The sequence below is a fragment of the Sciurus carolinensis genome, chromosome 7 (assembly GCF_902686445.1).
Source record: "Sciurus carolinensis chromosome 7, mSciCar1.2, whole genome shotgun sequence".
Classification (NCBI taxonomy): Eukaryota; Metazoa; Chordata; class Mammalia; order Rodentia; family Sciuridae; genus Sciurus; species Sciurus carolinensis.
In genome coordinates this window covers 17,680,885-17,703,322 of record NC_062219.1, presented here as the reverse complement: position 1 = coordinate 17,703,322, position 22,438 = coordinate 17,680,885, and the positions used below count along the sequence as shown (strand labels likewise).

General features: G+C 43.3%; 1 protein-coding gene across 3 annotated transcripts in view; it reads left to right on the top strand.

Annotated features, from left to right (window-relative positions):
* Sash1 (SAM and SH3 domain containing 1) overlaps window positions 1-10,494 on the top strand; it is a 168,972-nt gene extending 158,478 nt beyond the window's left edge. For all 3 annotated transcript variants that reach the window (XM_047557584.1, XM_047557585.1, XM_047557587.1), the window contains 3 exons: window positions 3,292-4,415; window positions 5,600-5,731; window positions 7,192-10,494. In XM_047557584.1, coding sequence (XP_047413540.1) covers window positions 3,292-4,415; window positions 5,600-5,731; window positions 7,192-7,455 — 1,520 coding nt within the window. In that variant the 3' untranslated portion in view covers window positions 7,456-10,494. The remainder of the gene's footprint in view (window positions 1-3,291; window positions 4,416-5,599; window positions 5,732-7,191) is intronic.
* The last annotated feature ends 11,944 nt before the right edge of the window (window positions 10,495-22,438 follow it).

Genomic DNA, 22,438 nt, shown 5'->3' with positions numbered 1-22,438 from the left:
CCTTACGTAATGACAACCAACATGTGACCATTGGGAACTGTGAGGTCCACAAGGCAAACTGTTTACCAGGTACACCATCCATCAGGGTCACACTAGCAGCCACATCTTAAAACCCCAGCTGCTTGGCCTGAGTCAGTCCAGAAGCAGTTACCATGGAAGACGGTGACAGGAAGGCCACGTGTCTTTTTTGTGGTGTCCCTGTCCTAACACTCAGGAAGCAGTCAGTGTCAAGTTTCAGAAAGCCTACTTGTCTCAAACAGAAGCAGTCTTCAGTTAGAATGCGTTCAGGTAAGCTAATGTCACCATGAGTGAGTGTGTGATTTCCTGTTGTGAACCCCAGATTCCTATTAGTGCAAGATTAGAAATAGTAGTGAAGGGTTCTCACTGCCATCGTGACTTATTGAAGACTGTCGGGAAAAATGCCCAGGTGTGATGGTTTTCAGCTGCCACCGGAATCCCTTCCAGTAGTCCGTGTGTTAGTATATTCATGAGCACCTGCTAAGGCAGAGTTTCGTGAACTACAGTTCGCTGTTCATTACTGGGTTCTAAGGTCAATTTAGTGGGTCATGGATAGCAGTTTTATGAGACAAAATAGAGTAAAAAATACCAGAATGCATTCCATAAAGTATATTAGGCATTCCATAAGTACATTGGTAAGTACTGATAGTGTTATTACTGGTAATCTTTGTGTTTTAGTGTTTGTGTGTGTGTTCGTGTGTGTATGTGAGTGCGTGTGAGTGCACATATGTTGGATGGTGAATGTAAAGTGCATTTCTTACTATGGATCATGGTTCAAAATACTGACAGCCATTGTAGGCACCAAAATCAGGACTAAGGTGAGGCAAGTAGGTGTCCAGGGGTCACACTCCGATGAGCTGCTCACTCCCAGGTACCAGTCTGCAGTTGCCTGACTCAGAATGTTCACTCCTTAGCATGGCATCCTGGACACCTTGTTTGCCTCACCCTGATCTCGATTCTTAGAGTATCTTGGGGACCTCAACATTTGTCCCTTGCACTTGTACTCAGGGAATTGTGTCAATCTGGGAAGATAGTGGATCTCTATGAAGCCTAACCTCAAGGAACCCAAACCCCACCTCCCGGAGCACATACACATCCTGAGTTGCAGAAAACCTCATATTCTCATGTAGGCCCAGATTTTATTGTCATTATTATTTTGTTATTATTAACAACCTTTTCATAGCCAAAAAATTTCAGTAAATTAATCGCAACTTTTCTGGCTGGGTAAAGATTTCACAGGCATCACTGACAGAAATGTTCATGCCCCAAAGAATTCAGGTTCATCTGCTGAAGAACTAAATGAAAGAAGCTGATGAACCATACTTTGAACTCAGGGTGAATTCAAGGATCTTTCCAATCTAAGCAGAATTTGAAAATGGAATTTCTTTCTGATTTATATTGCAAATTAGGGTGAAGAAAAAATATACTTCCAAAATTAATGCTAGTAGAGTTTTAAGAAATTTCCGTTTTAACTGATTTTTGAACTTTAATGTGATATGCTTTCTGAAGAGGGAATTTCCCTTTTCCATTTATCTGTGTTGATTTTTCTGTTAATGAAAAATGGGACCATGGCTAATGTGTTCAGGACTAACACTCAGCTACTGATCTCTGGGTGACAACAAAATAATAACCTACAAATAAATGGCTAGCATGTTGTTACTTATCAGTGTAGAACATACAGGTGGACAGAGTTTGAGGTCTCATGTAATTATACGCCAGGGAGACCAAACGCCATTTGACCATGTCTCTGCTTTGCCAAGTGCAAAATATTTCATGTATCGATCTTTGTCTTATCAACAAGGATGGGATCATTAATAAAAAGTCTGATTGGGGCCACTGTTCTTCTCCATTCATCTTAATGTGTGCAGTTATACTTGATGTAACACATTTCATATCAGCAGTTTGAAATCATAATGAGTTTGGTAGAAGTCTTTGAAATTATGGAAGGAATCTGTTTCCTTCCTGCTACTGAAGGCCAAGCTACTTGTCATATCAGAGCTCTGGCCTTTCATTTCGGTTCCTTTCCTCTCATCTGTATAGCATACACATAGAGATTTGTTTTTCAAAGAATGTCTTTCATTTACCCCAAAGTAGCCATTTCCTTTTCTGAGTGGGCACCAACCAACCCTTCCTCTCCCCTCCCAGTCAAATCAGCCCACAGCCTGGTTTCTCCTTGCTGCTTTATGTGTCGGAAGGGGGAGAGTCGCTTAATGGGGAGATGTCAAAATTCTAAATTAAAATACTTAAAATGTTCCTTGAAGCAACGTAGTAGGAAGAAACCCTGACTTACAAGTAGGGGCTTTCCAGAGATTAGAACCAGTCATTTCTTCATACCTTCCAAACCTGATGTGATTTTAGGATTTTTCATTTTTATCTATAGGCCCAGATCACTGGGTTCATATAGTCCATTATCAGGGTAATCCCCTCAGGCATCAGTCCATTGTCAAAGCAGACAACAAACATGTTACTAACCAAAGACATAACAGAGGATGGTTCGTTAGTGCTGGTGTGCATCACCTGCCTATATGTTTAGCACAGTGCCTGGCCTGTGGCATGTTTTTGATAAAGCTTTTCAAGCCGCAGCAGTTAATATCAATCAGCAGTCATCCAGTAAAGTAGATTGTTTCTGATTGATAATTTAGTTATCAGTCTGACAATTCATTATTTAACTAGGGCAGTTTTTTGCTGAGACCTAGAACCATACAATTATTTTACAGATGGTCTCTGGCAAAGTATTCACTTCAGTGTATTTCCTGGACTGTATCAAAGTTGGGTGGTTATTTCTGGATAAATTTATTAGCAGGGCACAGCTTCAGAGAAGGTGTGATGTGAGAATTTGTTGATAACCCCTTCAGAGGGACCATTTATAGAAACTTCCCAGGAACCAGTCCACCTCTCCTTTTCAGCCATAACCTTAAAGACACATCACCAAACAGACACCTCATGGATGTGGTTTCTAGATGGGGTAGGGATGTCAGCCTTCTTCTGAGTTGAGTGCAGCCAGGAGCAGACATGAAGCCCCACTTTCCTTTATTGCCTGACACACTGTGTTTCTTTTCCATATAACCAATGACTTCTAGTCCCCTTGTGAGTCTTTTTATTAGTTCTTTCTAAAAATAAAAATGGGACCCACTTCACCCAATGTCTTGAACGATGACTTTGTGTCTTAGTGTAATCCCACGATGGGATGTGGGAACTGGAGACCTCGAATATGCCAGCATGTCTTAATGCATGCATCTGACTGATTGGCTTTAAAATGTGATTGTCTCACAGGCAAGACTCAGAAAACTGGCCTCTTATCTGTCAAGTCGTCAACTGAGTCCAGCCTGAAGTCTTTTAACAGGAATCAGCTGGGCAACTACCCGACATTGCCTTTAACGAAGTCAGTGGACGCAGGGAAGCGGGGAGAGGAGAGCAGGCTGGGCCGAGGTCTCACCCCTGACACTTCCAAGCACTGTGACCCGCCCTTAGTAACTGGTTTGAATAAGAACCGGAGAAGCCTCCCCGTTTCCATCTGTCGGAGCTGTGAGACCCTGGAGGACCCCCAGACGGTGGGAGCCTGGCCCCGATCCCATTCCCTGGATGATCTTCAAGGAGAGCCTGACGCTGAAAAAGATGTGCCTACTGAGGTGACAGAACCCTCCCCTCAGACTGTACCTGAAGTGCCACAAAAGACAACTGCCTCTACCGCAAAGGTCCAGGCCCGTGAGCGACTTTCCGCTGTCGACAATGCATTGCTACTGACCCAAAGCAAGAGATTTTCTGAACCTCAGAAAATGACTACTAAGAAACCCGATGGCCCCACAGCCGCCACCGACCGCGGCTCATCACTTCAGTGTTTGCCCAGAAACTCTGAGGCTCAGCCTCCCGGAGCCAAACACAGTTTAACAAGGACATCTCTGGAGGCTCACCGAAAAGGACCTGATTTTGAAGGAACATACCATCCCCCGGGCACCAAAGAAGGGGCAGATGCTGAACAGAGGGTCCCTGAAACACGGACACAGCCAAAAGCTCCACAGCCTCCACCTGTTCCTGCTAAAAAGAGTAGAGAACGCCTTGCTAACGGCCTCCACCTGGTGCCCGGGGGCCCTGGCGGGACCCTGCCCAGCCCTGATGCTCCCAGTCTGCCCATAAAGAAGACCGGCCCCTCCGACTGCCCAGCACCTGCCGCCCGGTCGCCCTCGGGCCCGGAGCCTGGCAGCCCCCCCTGCACCAGGCCACCGCCCTGGCTCTCGGAGCTGCCCGAGAGCGCCAGCCTGCAGGAGCACGGCGTGAGGCTGGGCGCCGCGCTGAGCAGGAAGGTGTCCTGCGCCCGGGGCGTGGATCTGGAGATGCTGACCGAAAGCAAGCTGCACGCCGAGGGCATCGATCTCACCGAGGAGCCCTACTCCGACAAGGTACTCAAGGCGCAGCCCCACTGCACTGGTCCTTCTTTTTTGGCATTTCAGGCAGCCTGGTGTTCTGAGAGTGCTGCTGTGTGACCCGCCCCTCCAGTGGCCCCTGGTGGACAGGGACCATCCCCAGATTAAATGCAAGTGGAGCCCTGCAGTCTTCTTTTCTTTTGCTCTTGCTTGTTAGTTTCTAGTTTGGGGCAGTTTTGCTTTGCAGGGAGAATGATCGGTGCCAAATCTGGTTTGCAAGAAGGATCATTTAGTGGGCAGGAGACCAAGTCCAAGTGTGGGTGTCCTACTTGACAGGAACACCTCCCCACTTCATTTCCATATAGGTCAGCTGGGGTTAAAAATAACCTGCATAACTACTTCTTAGATGGCTTCCTGGGAGCAAAGAACAGTAAATGTGAACATACTTTGAAAATTGTAGAGCCCTGTTCAAATGTAATATAGTAATTATGGTACACAATTATCTAGATTGTGGAAGGAAAGATAATATTTAAAAAATTGTATCCCAAACATTTAAATCTGTAATGAAAAAAATCCTTTCTCTTTTGAAGAAGAAAAAAAGATTTACCAGTACCAAAGTGACTTTGAAGATAAATCAGTAACAGTGATGACTCTACATTACTCCTGAAATGCATGTTTTATATGAGAATTCTTGTTACAAAATTCTAATGGCATGAATGCCTTTCTATAACGTTTCGTGAATCAACCCCATTGAAAGGAAAATGGGAAGAATATAAAAGCGAATGTGGTGTAGGGATGTGGCGATATAACTTGTAACAGATGAAGGGCCAGGAGTAGAATATCTAGAACAGAAATTCATCTTTCTGCAGTTTAGGAGACTGACTATATTCAACAATATTGGAGGAACCAGATTTCGCAAAATGGTGAGGTAGAGTCACGTGAAGGCATTGGCCTGAAAAACCACAGGATGCTCATGTTCTGCCCTCATATTTCAAACCATTTTTCTAGAATGTACCATTATCTGGAAGATGTAAATGTATTTCCTCAAAAGCATCCATCCCAGTGATAAAGAACATATAGTTATTTCATATTAAAACTTTGGGTGTTATTTCCCCGAAGCTTAAATGTCTTATCCTTCCTTATGTTTGATGTATCTTAGAAAAAGAAAAAGAAGAAATCTGTACCACCCTTCATACCCCATTTTTCTTCTTCCCTGGCAGCATGGCCGCTGTGGGATTCCAGAAGCCCTGGTGCAAAGATATGCAGAGGACCTCGATCAGCCTGAGAGGGACGTTGCCACCAACTTGGACCAGATCCGCGTGAAGTTGCTCCGGAAGCAGCACCGCATGGCGGTGAGCAGCAAATGCCTCCGGCAGTCCCTCCCGCAGCTGTCTGTAGTGCGTTTAGTTACAGTGCTGATATTGTGCACTAATCAGTGCTAAGCAAATGAGGCTTGGTATAGCCCTGCAGGGGAGACAGTTGGCAGAGTAATACACGGTCAGCCTGGAATTTGGAGGTGGGGTGCTGGGGGTCAAACCCAGGGCCTCATGCACGCTCTCCACTGAGCTTTGCCCCAAGTACCTAGAAATTTTTCAAGATACAATTTTAGAAAGAAAATTATCTATAATCCCAGCACTATGACAACTTTTTAAAAAATCCATCTAATGGGCCCAAAATTTTAGTTAGGAAGAATAATGTCAAAGAACTCTATTGTACCACATATGACTAGAGTTAATAGCAATATATTGTATATTAGAAAATTACTAAAGCAGTAGATTTTAAGTGTTCTCAGAAGAAAAGTGCTAACTACGTGAGGTGGTGCACAAGTTAAATGGCTTAATTTAACCATCCCACAATGTGTATTCATCAAAGCATCAGGTTGTACACCCCTAAGTATGTCCAGTTTTTACTTCTCACTTTACAAAAACCTAGTTATTTCTATGCGCATGCCTAATAGTAAATGTACAGTTTGGAAACCCAATTGTTTTTAGTTATCAGATCGTGAATCTGTTTTGCTGTTACAAAAAAATTCTTTTTTATAATCAGTATTTCAATGTGTCCTATTAGATTATTGTTCCTTAATATAGCCAATTGTGTATTGTTGAAAAGTTAAATTTTTTTCCAGTTTTTTTACTTTAAATAACATAGTAAAGAACATCTTTGTAGACTTCCAAGGTAATTTCTGAAGTCATATTCTTTTCTTAATCAAGATTGGACAAAATATCCAGGATTTTCATACATGTTACACATCACCTTTATGAAAGATGTAGCCCTATGTGTACCCAGTAGTCAAATTTAAATGTGGATTTCCCTGTCCTAGCCAACACTTGATACTATTGTATTCTAAGTCCTTTTGAACTATATTAATCAAAGACATAATTTTGTGTCTTAATTTAGATTCAGAATATAGTATAAAATTGAATTTATAAAAACCTTACTCCTTGAGTACCATTTTTCTCACATTCGCACAGGTTTTTCCCTGCAAATCACCTGAGGGATCTCCTGTTGAAAAATATAGCACATAGAGGCAAAATAGGATCTATAAAGGCTTACAGTTTGGAGACTTGGACACATAATTGGGGTTTAAGTCCAGATGCCTTCTAGAACCTTCTAGAACACTTTCTTAAAGATTTGTTCATCTTTGAGAATTCTTTGTGCTAGTCTTGATTTTTGATATAACAGTATCACTTTCTAATACTCTAGCAGTGGTGTGCTTTAGTACCATCCCTTTTAGGAATATAAGAAGTGGTCCTTCCTGGCACATGCAGAGTCTTTGTGACACTGTTTTTTTTTTTTTTTTTTATTTATCCAGATCCCAAGTGGCGGCCTCACAGAAATCTGTAGAAAGCCTCTGTCTCCCGGATGCGTTGCCTCTGTGTCCGACTGGCTCATTTCCATTGGCCTGCCCATGTACACCAGCACCCTCTCTGATGCGGGGTTCAGCACACTGAGCCAAGTGCCTTCTCTGTCCCACTCTTGCCTTCAGGAGGCCGGCATCACAGAGGAGCGACACATAAGGAAGCTTGTATCCGCAGCCAGACTCTTCAAACTGCCACCAAGCCCCGAGGCCATGTAGCCAGGCCCGAGCCAGGCTCCCGATAGACCTCCCTGGACAAGAGCCAGCCTTTCACTGTGCTTACGAAGCTGATGCAATTCCTCCATCTCTGGCAGGCCAGCCAGATTCAGAAGAAGGGCCCCAAGTGTGGCCTACAGAGAGTGAAACCCAGGCACAGGACCGAGGACCTTCTCCAGAAAAGCCCCCAGAAGGAAATTGGTGCAGTTCTCTTTGACCCCCAAAGGCAAGACAAGCACTTATTTTCAGAACACAGAAGAGCCGATGCTGACTAGCTGCAAGTGCTGTGCCTCTGGTCTGTCTTTGTGTCCTGGCAGGGGGCTGGGAAAGGGCAGGATAGCCTGACCCATTTCTGAGCACGCCCTTGCCCTTCTGTTGGTCCTGTGGATGCCCGAGCCAGACAGACTTAGCTAGGCCAAAGTAACAGACTCTGGAGTAATTGTACACTATTGACCATGCGCATTTGTTCAGAAGTTAGAATATCTGGCTGTACCAGGAAAAAGAAAGTCCTATTCTCCTTTAGATAAACAAAAGACTTTTAAATATTTGCTTCCTAGCAATCAGCTTTTATTTGCCTTAATATAAGCTTCTAAGCATTATCTAACTAGTGTCCACAACCCTGTAACCCTAATTCCAAATCTTCAGCTTAGACTGCCATCTAATGTATCTGGGATGTTTCCAGCAAAAATGGGCTTTTCTAATTGTCTCATTTTAACATGGCTTACTTTGTGGGATGTTTATTAGGCACACATTTCATGTTGGCTTTTGGGTTTTAAACTAACTACACAAATCCAGGAAAAAGCCGTCTGAAATTCGTGTGTGTGTGTGTGTGTGTGTGTGTTAACTGCAATAACTGCCTTTAATTTTAATCAGTTTTGTATTCTGCCACATGAGTCACTCTGTTGCAGTATTGACTTGGAATCCTGACAACGTCCATTCCAAAATTCAGTCATCAGCTAATGGATCACCTTTGCAGAAAGTCATAAAGTTGAATATTTCAGAAAGTTGTTTCTAAAAAGGGAAGTATTTTATGAGATGCTATTAAAGTTTTTTCTTTTTGGTTTTATAATTAAGATAGCACTGTTCTTCTTATTTAGATAATTCTTCTAATTCAAACAAGGGTTCGTGAGAGAGCCAGATAAACCACCTTAGCCAGGTGTTAAGAATTGCATGTTTTCAGTTGCTTTTCAGCTGATTTCAGCATATCGTATCCTCTTTTATTCTATTGTCTGATTTTCTAGCAAACAGCAAATTTAGACAACTCTTAAGGCTTCTGTTGCTTTCAAAATAATTTTTTCCTTCACATTCTTATCATGAGCACTATTTGAAATCTCAAATGTGATCGTGTATAGGAGAAACATTTTGAACACATGACCTTGATCAGAAGTGCTCTAATATTTCATCTACAAATTATTTCCCTTGGGAGTAGGAAAAGTGATTTCATTAATTACAAAGTCATCTTTAACATATGCTTTATCTATCTGGATCCATGTCTCTGAGGAAAAGGACATTCTCAGGTGATTTTTTTTTTTTTCATGCTTTGGTATACATTTTTAAAAAATAATGTATTTTTCTTTAATAATATTCATTTCCTATAAGAGGCCATGTGAAGAAGTTGTGGAAATGTAAAATAAAAAAGGTAAAGCTGCCAAATTTCTATTAACTCTTGCAAACAGCTCATTTTTGTCCTCTCAGGCTCTGGAATAGCCCATCTGGAAGGTGGAGGGGCTGCAGGGTCCTCAGATAACTACAGCATTCAAACAGATTTTCTGTACTGTGATGGAGGTGGGGCTTTTTCTTCTTTGACATACCTCACTCGGCTTCACGTTCTGACAAATGTTGCAAAAAGATCACACGAAAGTCACGTTAGAGGTTAAAAAAAGGGGGGGGGGGCAGGAGGGGAACTCTCGTGTGAATTTCCAAGTTTTAGTTCCTTCCCAGTGCAGGACTTTCACTGAAACTAGCACCAGAGGTTTCGAGAATGCCAAACCGTATTTTTATCGCTCTTCAGACGTCATTGCCTTTGCATGGAAAATTAAATTCAGGGACCACAAATAATTTTTAGTGTGAACGTCTGATCTAAGGGGGCTGAGGTTGTTTTGACTTTATTGTTCTTTTTTTTTAAAATTTTGTTTTATATCTTTAATGTTTGTTTGGTCTGCTTTTTCTTTCACCTTTTAATCTGGTCTGAGAAAAGCCTGAATGTTTGTATGTGACATTTGACTGAGGTGCTTTGGGGCTGCCTGTGGATGTTAGTGGACAGGTGGGAGGCTTTAGCAATATCCAGTTTTAATCAGTTGCATTTGGTAAAAGTTTTGAGTAACGGTGAAAATCGTTGTCTTCCTTGGAAAGCACAAAAGAAACCTAGAAAGGCAGTTCAGCTCAGGTAGCTACACATGACATTGTGTATAATTTTTATGTCACAGCTTCTGGAAGGAAATACAGTTTCCCAAATACTATTTACATTCCTGGATAACCAAGAACAAATAGCTTTTCATGGGCTTCACTTACTCAGAGGTCCTTTTCTCTATCCTGAACCCAGGTGTGGTTGAAATTAGAAATGACTCATGTTAGAAATCAGTTCCTGACATAGCAAAGTTTGCTTTCATAACTGCAGCGAAAGAGTTCAGTTCCCCAAGTCACTTGCTACATGTGCATACTACATTATATTCAGAAAAAAATAATTGTCTGAGTCCAAGTTATCTTGATTTTAAATTAATAGAGAAAACAGTCAAGCAAGTTATATAACAACTAACAACATTGCACTTTCTGTATATGAAATCAATATTTAAATAACTTATTTTTCTCCATTGCTGTTCTTAAACATTGTAAGTAGCTGTAATATACCAGTACCAATATGTTCTTGCAATTGCTTCAGCCCAAGAAAGCTGTGTATTGTTTTAAAATTTGTAAAAATTATTGTGATGATTCATTTAGCAAAAAGAAAGGTGGACAGAAGGGTTTTCCTATGTATCAGAACTTGTCTATAATTATGTCATCTATGTACCTAGAAAAAAAAGTAAATAAATTTCTTCAGTTGAATCTGCTTCTTTTGTTGTTCTTGGGATGTTTTAAAGGTGATGGGGTATATAGGAAGGGGAAATCAAGAAGTATGGTTAAGAAATGAAATATATATATTGTGAAAAATTATAAACAATTACTTCTGCCATATCACCACACTATCTGACATGTACCTGGATTCTCTTTGTCGATTTATTGAATTTTTTTTTCAAATAGTCATTGAGTCATATAATCACAGCATCTTAGAAAGAGAATGTTGGAAATCACCTCTAAGTCCATCATTTTCAAATGAAGAATCTGAGGCCACATAGGTGGTTGACTGACCTGATATTGCACAGTTAAATGATAGTAGAACCCAAGACTTCCTTTAAGAGAGAAAAAAATTCCAGGTCTGGATCTTCGAGAAATTAGTCGACTTGACAAAAATATATTTTCAGTGTTACCACAATTGATAACAAAGACTTTTTTTTTTTTTTTTTTTTTATCCCTCGTGTCAGGAATCAAACTCAGAGTCTTGTGCACGTTAGGTAAATGCTCATCACTGAGCTATACTGCCAACCCCCAAAGACATACTTTTTTAAATTGGGGAAGCAGGGTGTGTGGTATACCAAAAACATTTCTTGAGTAGATAATATATGCACTGGAGACAAAAAAAAAATCAGTCTCCTTTCTCAGCAACCACCTTATTCCTGTCTCTACAAGCAGCTATTATAATAGTGTTACAGCCTAGCTTTTCAGAAATACTCATGTATTTACAAATATAATTGCATATGTATTTTCCATACAGAAATGATATTAATTCTTCACACCTCCTCACTCTCATTTTAAATTAATATACCTTTGGAATCTTTCCATGTCAACACACTGCCTTAAAGACTACAGAAAGTTCTATTAAGCAGGTAATTTATTTAACCAATATTCTATGAACACATAACCTTTTGCTGTTAAAAAAAAAGCCATTATGAATATTATACCTTTATCGCTTGCCATGTAGAATAGCTGTATCCATGTTATGTGTGTTCTAAATTTTAAATTCACTGGTGGATTTCACTAAAGGACACTATGAAGATAGTTGTTTTAAAATTATTGTCCCCACACCTGATCCATTTTGGAAATGGGGATATTTCACGTCTTCTAAGAGTTTATCTTAACTGCTGCATTATCTTAAAGAACTAACCATAAACTTCAAACCTTGTTTATCCCAAGCAGACTGCAAAATCAATTCAAAGAAGAGACATTTCTCTTCGCATTCCTAAGAAGGCTTGACCAGAATCTTTGTGTTCTAATTACTCTTCATACTTAAGTACCTATGTTGTATTCACTTAGAAGTTATGAATAACATAAATTTTATTAGGGAAAAGAAAAAAAGAAGGTAGTGGATAACTGTTCTTAAGCTGCACAATTCATTTTGGGGTTCCTAGAATCATGACTTTCTTCACCCTTAGCCACAAGGACCCTCTCAGGGCAAACTATACTCTGGACTTCCTGGAACTGTAAGCATGTGTGAGTTTGGGGGAGAAAGAGGTGACTTCTCATTAAAACAGAGGTCAGGGGATCACAGACAACATTTATTAGAAGCATTTCAATTCCTCATTCAAGTCCCCTCCAGTACCATGAGTTCAGAGAAAACCACTCTGCAAAGAGAATTTAGCTTTATTTCCTGCTATGACTTGAATGTGTCCCAAATAGTTCATGTATTGGAAACTTAATATCCAAGTTTATATATTGATGATATTTGGAGGTGGAGCCTTGGGGAGGTAATTAGGACTAGATGAAGTCATGAGGGTGGGACCCACCATGGGTATTAGTGGTTTTATAGGAAGAAGGAGAAAGGGAGCTGTGACTCTTGCTCTATCTGGCCGGTGATGCCTTCTGCCATGTTATAATGCAGCAAGAAGGCCCTTACTGGATGCTGCACCTCCATCTTGGACTTGCCAGCTTTCCAGAACTGTAAGGAAGAAGTCTCTGTACTTTAAAAATCACTCAGTCTGTTGTATTATGTTATAGCAATGCAATGTGAACTAAGCCCACGTCCTGTAAACTTTAACAGACACAACTGAAAGTGCTAACCAAAGCAAGCTAGAGTCCAGTATGGAAGAACTTGGGCCACTTCTGTGGGGGTCATTGTAGCTAAGAATAATCTCACTGGAATTCACCTCCATCTCCATTCAGCTGCAACAGACTTTCCCCCAAAGTTAGATAATGAATATGGTTGGAACTGTAAGAGTTGTATGCAAAGGACTGTAGGAACCTGAAACAGGCTGAGTGCAGAAAAGAACGGAGGAGACAGTTATATAGATTATAATCAAGTGTCGTTAGGCTTTTAAAAACAAAGTCCTGAAAGCACAAGAAAATAATTGAGAAATAGCATCTCCTACAAGCCCAAACTCCTGATTCTCCTGCCCCTCTCCCTGAGTGAATGGTCTCTTCCCTGTCTGGTAGGAAGAGCAGAAACCATGCATTGCACCTTGCAAACTCTGTAGCGTCCTCATTTAGTCTTCCCTTCTTGTTTCTGCCATTAAAAAAAAAAGGTGTTGATCCACCTGGTCCAATCCTTCTACTTTTAACTCAGGATCCTCCAGTCTGGGGACCCTCAGGCCATCATCAGTTCCCTCTCTTCTCCAGAGCTTCTTCCTGAACTTGTTTGCAGTAGGCCATTGCTGTTCTTTTCAGGCTGCCCTACCTTCCTCCTCCTCTCTCTCTCTCTCTCTCTCTCTCTCTCTCTCTCTCTCTCTCTCTCTCTCTCTCTCCTCTCTCTCTCCCCCCTCCCTTTATACACTGCATTTCCTTTAGGTGGAAGTGCACCATCCACATTTCAAGTGATCTTGACACAACCTTCAGTTATGCTGTCCCCATCCACCCCTGAGCAGTGAGCATAGCCCAGTCTCCTTCCTGTGGAATCAGGCTCTTAGGCTGAATGTCATCCACACGAGAGGACTGGAACTGAATGGTGCTGGCGGAAGTGCCCCATGGTGGTGCCCAAGAGTCCGTGAAGTCCAGAAAGTGAGGCGCCCTCTGCCTTCCTGTCCTTCTCTTTGATTCCTGTGCCAATGGCTGCCAAATACTTTTGCTCATTGAATAAATAATTCAAGCAGGAAGAACTCTACTGCACCTGTTAAAGTTGGCCTGTACATGTTCTTAACCATAAGTTTAAATATTTGCGCAACTGCACGTTTCCCTCTGTACTGCAAACATTTGTGTTGAAAAATAAAACAGCAACATTACTTTTAAATATGTATCAATTGGAAAATAAATACCACAGAACTTTGATACCTTCCCCTTGTCCATTGAAAGGACACAAGAACAATTTAAAATTTTTATTCCATTCCTTTTCCTTCTAAAGATCCTGTATCCATTCTACTTCCTCCACAGATTTTCATCCTAATATAATAGATTTTTATATGCATATTTGTTCATTCTATTTCCCTGTAACAAAAATGTTTATGAACAGATATTCATTTTCATCTTTTGATTATTATGCTCTATCTGTTAAAAAATCTGAATTTTGTTATCCCTATACTATTATCATTGACCAATTCTTTACCAATATATAACATTATTGTAATTTTGACAAGTAATGATCAAATATAAAAATTAAAGTTGGAAATGTCTCACATTAGATGGAGGGGGGGGGTTGCTGCCGTAGGGTACCTTGATCCTAGAAAATGTTGTAACAGCAGTTACTTCCAGGTTTCCTAATTAAAGCCCCAGAAATTTTTACAACCTGTTAAGACTGTTAAAATAGATGCTTTTTTTTTTTTTTTTTTTTTTTTTTTTTTATAAGAGAAAGACATGTATGAAAGAAAAGATGAGAAAGGAATCCTGGCAGGATGATTAGGCAGATCAGTGTTAGGACCACACTGATCTAGAAACAGATTCCCTTATCAAAGTTATGTGAGGCAGTAGGCTTTGGAAAGAATCACAGATTGAAGACCTTTGCAGTAGGCTACCTAGGGTTCTTCTGAAATATTCCCTTTCTTGCTCATAAGTCAGAGTTGCTGGTTTTGCCTATGAAGAAAGATCCATCAACTATAACGGTGTGAACTGTTTTTTCCCTTTAAAATCTCCCTTTCAACCCCACATTTCCCTCATCTTGATAATCCTTGCTCTCTGTCTCTTGCATTTCCAGACAAATGTCTTAAAAGATGTTCCTGCCCATTGTCTCCTCCTCCTTACTCTCTGACATTTGCAGCCCATGGCTCCCTGGTTGCAAACAAGACCTCCAAGGGAAGCAACATTCTGCCTGTGAACTGGAGAGCAGACCTCCTGCCCCTGCCCTGTCCTCTCTGGGGCATCTGATGGTGTTACCATTCACTACCTCCTCCTCCTCCTGAGCTTCCACTTCACCCCGCTTTGGAACATTCCACTGATAACTGCTGCCTCTCAATGTCCTTGGCAGCCTCCTCCTCCTCTACTCACCCTTTGACTGTTCTAGAACCTCAGACTTTCATCCAAGGGCCTCGTCTCACTCTTGGTGATCTCTGTACTTTTCTTTTCACCCCAGAGCCAGGTTCGAGTGAGAGAAAGAACCCCAGACATCATCCCTTGTCAAACTTTAAATCTGGCCAGAGGATGCGTCCAAACTCAAGTCCTTCCCTGAGGAACTGCAGCCCAAGTTGGAACATAAACCAATCCAAAGGAGCACAGTTTGTAACAAACTGCTGAGTCCCGGCCAAGCACAGCCGCGGAGCATCAGCCAATCACAGGCGGCCAACTGACTGAAATCCGGCAGACAGTGGAGCTGACTCTACGTCCTTCGGGGCTTCCTGTCCTCAGGTGCTGCTGCGGGACAGCGCTGTGGGCTGGAGTGCCTACCGCCAGCTCAGTTCTGAGGGCTGCCCCATTGGCCAATCATTCTTTCCTCAAACTTTGTTAACTTGAAGTTGCTATGGTTTTCCCTTCTAAAACACGTAAGAGGAGACGTAATGCTTTTAACTAAGAGGATGTTTATTATAATAAGAACAAACTACTGGCTAAGATCCTGGCACAGCTGGTTGGCTTGTTGGAGTCTCCATCTGCAGCTCGGTTTCTTCGCAGCTCCGCGGTCGTTGTGCTGGGTTTGGTATCCAGACAGAAATAAAGTCAAGAAGAAAAACCAGAGGCTCCATTCCTCTGTGTGGGAACATCATTCTCTTATTTCTGGTCCTTGGGACCAACTTCTATTCTTAGGGAGTCATTTCTGAGTGGGAAAGCTGCCACTCAGTCTTCTGGCCCTTCATTGGTTGGTCCAATTGCGTGACATGATTTGTCCTCCAATGGGTAGAAAGCCAGAAGAGGGTGGTAGAATCAGCTGCTTCCTGGAGAAAAGCACTGTATGGTGGCTGCAGGCAGCTGACACACTTAATTCATTCAGTGAACACTGGATGGTCATTTAATGTCCCTATTCCACCAAAGATCCTCCAGGATAGCAGGAACCTTTTTTAGTTTATTCCTGTGTCACCAGCACCCAGAACAGTGATTGACACATGGAGGGGCTGAAAAATACATATTGAATAAGAAGGTTTAGAGAAGTTAAGACACTTTTCCAGGCTAGCACTGCCAGTAAGCCACAGAGCTAAGATTTAAACACAAATTCGTTTGTTCAGAATTCCTAGTCACCCTTGACTTCTTTTTCTTCTCACATTCCACATTCAGCATCAGGAAGTCCTGTTGTCTGCACTTCCAAAGTTTCTCCAGAACCTGATGGCTTCTCACTACATTCATGTACTGCTACCATGCTAGCCCAAGCCACAACCATTGTCCTTCCCTGGATTGTCACCAAGGTCTCCTGCTTCCTTGCTTCCATCCCACCCTCTCTTAGCTCACATAGTTGCCTGGGTGACTCTCATGTCTCCCTACACATTTTTATGTTGAAGCCCCACCGCCAAGTGTGATAGTATTAGAACGTGGGTACTTTGGGAGGAGTCCCCATGTTGAGTGTTGAGATTAATGCCCTTTACGAGAAGAGGAAGAGCCTGTCTCCCTCCGCTTCTTCTTCTCTCCACCTTGTGAGGACAGAGTAGAGAAGGCAGAATGTGCAAAGCCAGGAAAGGGTCCCCATGGGGACTGAATTTGCCAGCACCTTGATCGTGGACTTTCCATCCAGGACTGTGAGAAAACAAATTACTATTGTGTAAGTCACCAGGTCTACAGAATTCCATCAGGGCAGCCCAAGCAAATACAGACCCTAAAAGTATAAGTCAGATCTTGCCACTCCTCTGCTTAGAGCTCTGTGGTGGCTCCCCACTTGTTTCAGAGTCAAGGACGAACACTTTACAACAGCCTCCAAGGCTTATGTAACTGTCTCCTGTTGCCAGCTGGCCTCACTCCATCACTAAAACCTTCATCCAGGCTTCTTGGTCCTCAAACCTACCAGACAGGTTCTCACCTTAGGTCTTTTCAGGTCCTCCTCTACCTGGAATGCTCTTTCCCCCAAAATCTTTATGATTAATTCCCTCATGCCCTCCTCCTGCAGGTCTTTGATCAGAGCTTTCCGCAGGAGGCTCACCTGCCTCTGCCACCGCTCAATTCCCCTACTTGCTCTGTTTCCCTCTAGCATTCATTTCTCACCTTGTAGTGTACTGTGCAGTTTATTACTTTATGTTTAATGCTTATGCTTATTATCTGTCTCGGAGTGCAATTTAAGATCCAGGAATGCACAGGTTTGCTCTCAGATCAACCAGAAACCTCTCCATTTGACACGAATATGTGTTGATTGCTCGTGAACTACCAGCCCCGAATCCTAAATGTTAAATCTGGAGGAGCCTCGTTTTAACCCTTCCATTTAATAGAGAAAAGACAGAGACTCAGAGGTGCTTTTCCTTCATCTATAAAGGCGCTAAGGTCATACACAGATGACTAAGGACAGAATAAATAGACGAATACACAGCTCCTCTCTGCCCTTCAAAAGCTTACTTGGAGCACTTGAGCGTCCGTGGCTTAGAAAGAAATCAGATCCCAGAACCTCTTGCAGCGAGCTCTTGCACAAGGAGTAGTTACTGCAGCGTGCGGCCACCAGAGGGCACTGGTCTTCCAGGCTGAAAGCTACCAAAGCCTGGGGAGGAAGAGGAAATCTGGAGGAAAGTGGCCGCACTGCGCAGCCGCAGCCAAAGGGAGCTCCTGATTGCCAGCAACTTGGAAACCAAACGCCGCTGCGGGAGCAAAAGCAAGACTTGGGTGACTTTCCAAGTGCTTTGTAACCAAAAAAAAAAAAAAACAAAAAAACCAAAAAAAAACAAACAAACAAACAAAAAAAAACCTATGAAAATGCCCTAGGAGAATGAGAAAGAGTAAATGAAAGAACGTAGTCTGTTTTAATAAACGCTGCAGCCCTCTTGACTCCCTGGCAGTCTTTTTTTCTTCACTAGTGGTGGGTGACCTGCCTCAGTTTCATGAATTCTGTGTGGCTGCGTGTCTCTGGGTGTACTCAGGTGCCCTTCTGCCTGTTTTAGGAGTAAGTTGGGGACAGGTAGTGTTTAAGTGTCTCTGAAACAAAGTCCTCACCTTTAGATGCCAATGAGGTGGAACTCCACACTCATTTTTTTGTTTTAATGGCATTTAAGTGTTGGTGGCCAAGAATAGCCCAACACTGTAATAAGAACAGTAGCCTCCATTCTGTCCAGATGTGCATTGTACTCATACATACCTGAAAGTATGAAACTTTCACACTGGTGACCGTGCCATGGACAGTATATTTCCTATTTTACAGCCGCGGGGCCCCAGGGACTTCTCGGTAGAAGAGATGAGGCTAGACCTTGGCTTATTTTATTCTGATAACTTGTGACTTACCCACTACTGATTCTCAGCCTGAGCTGCATATTAAAATCACCTGGTGTATTAGGGTTCCACTAGAAAAACTAGAACCAGTGGGCAATACATACGTAGAGATTTGTTGCCTGGCATTGGCAATTGTCTGAAATTCACAGGACAGACCACCAGGGAGAGTAGTTGGCTGAAGCTGCTGTCCACATGGAACTTCTTTTTTCATTGGGGAAGCCTCAACTTGCTCTTAAGATCTTTCAACAAATTGAATCAGGGCCCAGATGGACCAGGATCATCTCTTATTTAATGTCAATTGATTATGGACTTTAATCCCACCTGCAACACCTGAATTAGCATTTGACTAACTGGAGATAGTAACCCAAGTTGACACATTGAAACCCCCGTAACACCTGGGAAGCCTTTGGAAAGGGGGCTTCCTGGGTCTCAAGCCAGAACACTTGAATATGAACAGGAAGAGTGGAGCCAGGACACTCCTGGGGTATCTTTCAAGCTCCTCAAGTTACTGATGCATTGAGAGGGTTAAGAACTGTGCATTTCCTCAGTGACAGGTTCTCTGGGGCCTTGACTTTGCAGAACCACTAGCACTTGGTATACTCTTTGGGTCACCTGGGGATGGCATGGTCTTGCTGTATGACCCCAGGCAGGCTCTTCCCCACTTAGCCTCATTGCCATCGTCTATACAAGGAGAAGATGAGGGGTGGGTAGGTCCTCACTGGCCCACCAACCTTTATCCAACGGCCTCCCTACTGTTGATGACAGAATCTTTTGTTTTGTTGACCTCAGAATCCCAGTCCCAGGATGGGGAATGTATTTGATCCAAACCAGTCCTGGTGGTGCAGACCCTACTGACCAGCTTCCCTTATAGTCAGTGGTGGGCACAGGGCTCAGTTGTAGCCAATGAGGCCCAGGTAAAGTCAGCTCTGGTCTTTGGGGTGATGTTTCTTTCCCTAACAGAGAGCAAGGCCAACCCCCCATCTTACTCCCACCTCTTGACAGGCAGCAGTGAGAGGATGGGAAGGGGGTGAGACCATGAGTCTCCCACCAAGGAGGAGAAAGGGAAATGACTAAGTGGGACCTTCGATGCCACTGTGGAGCCATCTCCCACCTGCAGTTACAAAACGTTTCCTAGGAAAACCTGCTACAATCAGCAGCGGATATAGCAAGGAAAGGGAGAGGATGGTTCTTAGTTGGGGCTAACAGTGGGATCTGGGAGATGGAAGATTCTCAGCTCTGCGATCTGGCTGTAGTGAAAGCCCTCTCATCTCCCTTCAGAAAGAAGAGCTAGTCCTGAAAGAAGCACTCAAGTCCCTCGGAGCTATAGCCATTCCTGTGCCAACAGATGTGCTTTCTCTCCTCAGCTCTCTGGAACATTCCATGGTGGATTCTTCTGTCTGTCTTGGCTAACATCATCCTCACCCCATCTTCACTTCTCTGCCTGTGTGAATCCCACCATCTGAAATCAAGCCTCCTCCAGCAAGGCCTAGCAGCCCCAGGGGGCCCAAATGGCTCCTGACAGCCCAGCGCCCTTCCTGTGGTGCCCTTTGCTGAAGTATTTGATCTCAGGACGGTAAAAGAGTCCTCAGGGAGGGGTCCAAATGTGTTTTCCCCCTAACAACTAAATTCTTAATAAACCAATTCAAACCCATGTTTAAAAGTGTCACAAATTGACTGAAATTCTGTTCAGGGATATTTTACTAGCTCTCATGCATGCTACTTCGTTTCCTTAAATATGACATTAAACTGAAGGATGAGTGACAGGAGTCAGAGAATACCAACAGCTTAGAGTTAGTTCCATGTCTGAAAATAACTACCCAGATTGATCTGTTTTAAAAAGGTAAGGTCATCTTTTTCTGTTTAATTTAATTGCTTCAGCCCCACTTACTCAAATTACAGAGTGTGTTGTATTTCTCCTAAGATGCTCCTGTAAAAAATTGCTTGGGACTGCCAGGTTTTCCCCAGGAGACCTGTCTTGCTTCCAAACGACAGGTTTAGATTAAAGCCAGAGCAACCTGTCCACTATCGACAGGCTCCAATTCTCCACCCTCATAATTTCATTGACCACTGTGAAAATGGCGTCCCTGTGGTTCAGTGCGTCCTTGCTTTCATCACTCCTGATGAACTCAAAACCACAGTGATATTTTATTTTGTGGGAGGACAAAGAACAGTCCCTGTCTTTCCAGCTATGACTGCCTAGAGTTTAGAGGTCCCCAGGGAGATTCGCACTCAGTCTCGCAAGATGCTTTCTCTGCCTGAAGAGTCTTGTCAGTGGCACTTGCTTACATAATCTGCCCAAACCAATCCCCAAAAGGACTTTCTCCTGGGGGAAACAAGCCAGGTCATCCCAACTCACTCTTCCCTGGAATGGTTCTTAACCGGGGGCACTTGGGTGATATCACTACCTTCTCAGCCCAAGAAGTTCTGATCACATTGCATTCTAAGAAAACAAGGAGGCAACTTAGTCCCTATTTAAATTGACCTATATTCCTTCAAGGGACTACTCTGTATAACAAAGGACAAAATGTGATAGTCTTCCTGGCCACCGATGTCACAGGGTATCACTAATGACCACTTGCTTTAGAGAGGAATCATTGTGAGGCTCCACTGAAGTTAAGGTACAGGGGTGACAGGCAGATCCACCTCATCAGAGAACAGATCCTATTTACGTGGCAGCTTCTTAACGGCCTGCTTGGCCAGGCTGAGAAGGCTCTCAAGCTCCCATGCTGTGTGAGCTCTGGCCAGAATTAAATGAAGCCATGTGGGAGATGGCAGGGACTTCTCCCTGGCCTGGTCTCTCCTCTGGCCCTCCTCCTTCCCATATGGTCTCGGTGCTTCTATTACTTGCAGCTGTCTGCAAGGACAGACCTGGGGAAACCTCCAAGTGAGAGGAGGAGCCCCCTTGCTGAGGGCCAGGTGGGAAAGGGTGGACCCAGCGACAGCTGCAGAGCTGACCTCTCTCTCCTGGGCTGGGGCCACTAGGGCACATGGGAAGATGGGTCCACACTGCCCCCTGTAGCTCACGTGGCTCCTCTGAGATTCATTCCAGTCCTTCCCTCTTTGGCTAATGCCAGTCATCTCTTTGATCCAATGAGCCTCCTCTTGGCATTTTTCTGATGCACCAATTAAAAATCTGCTTTGAGGTTTTGCTTCTGAGCAGTGAGTAAGGGTGAGTTTGGACAGAAAGAAGATGAAAAGGAGACATGAGAAGTGGCTCCAGATCGAGGACCTGACAAAAGAAAGTCCCCTTTTCTCCTGTTCTGTGTTCCCAGCTTCAGAATTCTTCAAGTGTCTGTCAAGGGCCACCTGGGGATAGATGAAGTCTCCATATCCTAGAGCTGTGTCTCCCTGCAAAGCCCTGTCCTTGTTTGCGGAGCAGATTCCCTCCACCTTCTTAGGGGAGCTTTCCAGAAGTTTTCCATGGGCCCTTTCAGCTGTGGTCTAAATCCAGGGCCTTGGCACCACCCCAGGGAGGAGACTCATTTATTTTGGCACCTGGGCACTTCCTATTTAGTCGCAGGCTCTGAATGTATGGAATAGGGCTTTGCAGGCAGGCATGCAGTAGTATTTCTTTGCACTGTCAGGACACATGGAGACGGTGGCTACCTGAACCTTTGGGGACAGTCTATTCTTCTTCCCTTGGATTCTTCCCCTGCTGGATTTGAGGTTTGAGGGTGATGCTCACAGAAGCTTTGACGAGGGTTCGTGCTGGTTGGAGGACATTAGAAAAACTCAAATTTTCCTTGCAGATATTTTTCCCCTTCAAAAATGAGAGAAAATGTATAGTGTCCATTTGGGGAATGTGTTCAAAAGACATGCGAAGAATGATTTTTCACAAACCAAGACATGAGATGTTTTCTTTAGACCAGCCGGGTGAGGCCAAATATGTGCCTGGTGCAAGATGGCTGGTTTTGCTCAGAGCACTCTCTAAAAACGTACAAATTGGACAATTAATTTACTCTCTTATTTTTGGCAGGGAAAGCAGGAGTGGCTTCCCAGTACCCATGACTTTACCGCAGCCACCCCCAGATGTGTGTCAATGACGGGTGCCACGAAGACGGCCCCCTGTGCTAGCGTCCCAGTGGTCAGCTCCAGAGTCTCTCTCCCATGTCCCACCCAGGAAGACAATGAGTCATTAAAAGCAGCCATCTAAGAGGCTGCCTTTCCACCAGAATGAGTGGAAATGCCACCACTGTCACCTGAAATCCAG